This window comes from Wasmannia auropunctata, unplaced genomic scaffold, assembly GCF_000956235.1.
Source record: "Wasmannia auropunctata unplaced genomic scaffold, wasmannia.A_1.0 LD279899.1, whole genome shotgun sequence".
NCBI classification, from domain to species: domain Eukaryota; kingdom Metazoa; phylum Arthropoda; class Insecta; order Hymenoptera; family Formicidae; genus Wasmannia; species Wasmannia auropunctata.
The window spans coordinates 11,421-14,461 of NW_012082991.1; the positions used below are offsets into that span (position 1 = coordinate 11,421).

The following is a 3,041-nucleotide window of genomic DNA, read 5'->3' on the forward strand; positions in this document are numbered from 1 at the left end:
ATACTTTCGAATTTAAACGAACAAAAATGTCTCTTTTATATTATATTAAATATATGCACCATGTATATAAATAATATTAGTATTTGATAATTTAGACTACTTATATAAATTTTGCAAAGATTTTAACATTCATAAGTCAATTATTAATTTAGGATCATAACATTTTAACGTTAATTTTTTTAAAGTAGGTACACCAATCTTATTTATTAATTTATTTTTTAGAATAATATTTATAATTTTTAGCTTATTTATTTTTTTTTAATTTTATTTCCAAAAGAATTGCAGTACTTACATAATTACTCATTATGTGATGTTCTATTCTTTCAATTTGATCATTCCATGCGACAATTTGGATGCGTCTACCATTTCCATTATTTAAATAAAACTTGAAGAATTTATATTGAAGTTTATTTCCAACATATCTTGTAGAATCAATTCCATCTATGTAACCAACTATTTCACTATATATAAAATATTAATTAATAATTAGTTAGAAATAATAATATAATATTTTTTCTCAAATTTTATATTTAAAATTTTTCAAGCGTAAAAAGGAATATTAAATTTATTTATATTTATCAATTATATGGTATATGATACTGATTAGTACATAAATTTACCGTATTACTGTTAATTTATAACATTTCATTTCTTGTTTATAAATGCTATAGAATTATTTAAAAAAAATTTATGGTTAATTTAAATCTGCAAAAATACATTTTAATATATATAATGTGCATTACTGTTAAGTAAGATGCATTTTCAATTTTCCTTAAAAACAATATCATTTTAAAAACCTTTCATTATTTTTCAGAACTATTAATAATTATTAATTTTTAAAACATTGTTATGTGCATTCTCAAATATATTTTATCGAACTCGAATATATTATCTCTTTTACTTTCGAAATGCATGTTAAGGAATTATTTCCGCGATCATATACAGCAAACTTTATGACATTTTGTTAGTGCCAACTCAGGAATATATAGTACAATATTTGCTGCAAACTAACGTTTGCTGACTTAATCCACCCCTTATTTACGAACGGCAATCCGTCTCACCTATTAGTGACAAAAGTCACCAAAATGCGCATGCCAAAAATCCGCAAAGGTTTCATAAGTCAATGAGCAAAATTCTGTCCATATATTCTTGGCTTTTTAAATCATTTTATTTTAAAATATATAAATTAAACATTTTTAAAATTATATATTTGTAATAAATTAAATTATTAATCATAAAGAGAAATGTCAATAATTTTTTGTTGATAAATTTCAATTTTTTAAAATCTTGTATAATTTTTTTGAATTAATGATTTAAATTATAAATAACTATAAATTACAACCAACAAAAAAATGTCATTGTAATTACAATCAAATTAAATTTAAATAGATTTTATAAAATAATAATCTTATAATAAATTATTTATTTATAGATTATATTGTTTGTTTTTTTAAATATTTATGTTTAAAAATTATAATTTCTGTTTTCAAAATTGAGGTTAAAACCTAGTAATAATTTAATCAAGTTAGATTAATTACTTTTTAAACTTTTAATAATTTTTAATAAATTCTTTTTATACAAAATTGGTAACTTATATCTAATGTAATATTTTATTATAAAAAAGTTCTAAATTAGTATTAAGTTCGAATATTATTAATTTTTAATTTAAATTTTTTTTTCCGTTAAGAAATTATTATATACATATTAATTTTTTATATTTAGAGCAAATTTTTTTTAAATAAAATTAATACTATTGTAAAATCATGAAGATTACATGTTTTCCTTGGCATTAATATTGATTTACTTAATTCGCGAAAAATTTTTTATCACTAAATAATCAGAATAATTTTTTTCTACTTACATAGTTGAGTCATACAGTTGTATAGTGTCTATAATTTCATTTGAAGTAAATAAATCTATTGGATTTTCTCCAACTTCTTGAAACATTGCGTCTATTCTTCTTGAATCCATTTTCTCAAAATTATATGTAATCTTTCTCGTTCATCAATAAAACAATTGAATTTTATTGTATGAATTTTACTCTAAACAATATTTTATTTCTGTAATATCGCTAACTTCCATTCGTTTCAACTTCATGTTTGTAATATAAAAATCAATATTATATGACCTAATAATAATAATTAATTTAATTTTAATTTAAGAAATAATTATTTTTTGTATATTAATTTCAAAACAATGATAAAAAAAATTTTAATTAAAAAATAATATCAGTACTAATTGTGTTATATACCGCGAGTACTGGTATTTGGTCTTGACTCCCGGACGTTCCAATTGTTGAGTAACAGAAAATCATGATTCCTAAAATTGGCGTGCAGTATTGTTGTTGCATCGGCGATTTTTCATCGCAGTACTATTTTTGAATTTCTTCATAATGAAATGGTACGTTAAATATAGGTACTAATTTTAATAAAATATCTAAATTTATAAAAAAAATTAATATTTTAAAAGGTAATTTATTTAATATTGGTAAACTATAATATTATTACAATGTTTTAAATAACATTAAATTTTAAATATAATTTAGAATTTTTAAATACATTAATAATCAAGAAAACAAAATATGATCTTTATGAATTTAATATAATTATGAGATTATTATTTAATAAAATTTTTATAAATTTAATATGGTTTTAATTACCATCGCTTATGTAAAAAAATTAATGGAGATTTAAGCATTTTTATTATTTCTTATAAAGAATATTATTTAATAATACACGTTCTAAAAAATAAATTTTAATCATGAAGCTTTAAAATTATCCATAATTTTTATTCAGGTTAATATATATGTTGGCGACTGAGGTCGTTTGCGCCTTCGCGCCATTTTCATCTTTACAGCGCCACGGCCATACCGGATGACAATTTGGGCCCAGCGGCATTCCCTATTTTCTAGGAACTTTCTCCCTCCACGATCCCTGCCGCAGAGATGTTCTCTCTTGTGTGGATGGCCGCAACGAAAGGATCGTCGCACGTTTTGTACAAAGAGAAAGGAAAAATTTGTGTATTCGGCCTTGCCCGCTTTT

At 21.8% G+C, this 3,041-nt stretch overlaps 1 protein-coding gene across 1 annotated transcript in view; it reads right to left on the reverse strand.

Annotated features, from left to right (window-relative positions):
* LOC105461713 overlaps positions 1 to 2,012 on the reverse strand; it is a gene marked incomplete at its 3' end in the record, with an annotated part of 13,325 nt that extends 11,313 nt beyond the window's left edge. Inside the window, exons 1-2 of the mRNA XM_011708224.1 lie at positions 1,862 to 2,012; positions 284 to 461 (exon numbers count right to left, since the gene is read on the reverse strand). Of these exons, the coding sequence (XP_011706526.1) occupies positions 284 to 461; positions 1,862 to 1,971 (288 nt within the window). The remainder of the gene's footprint in view (positions 1 to 283; positions 462 to 1,861) is intronic.
* Positions 2,013 to 3,041: the final 1,029 nt, after the last annotated feature.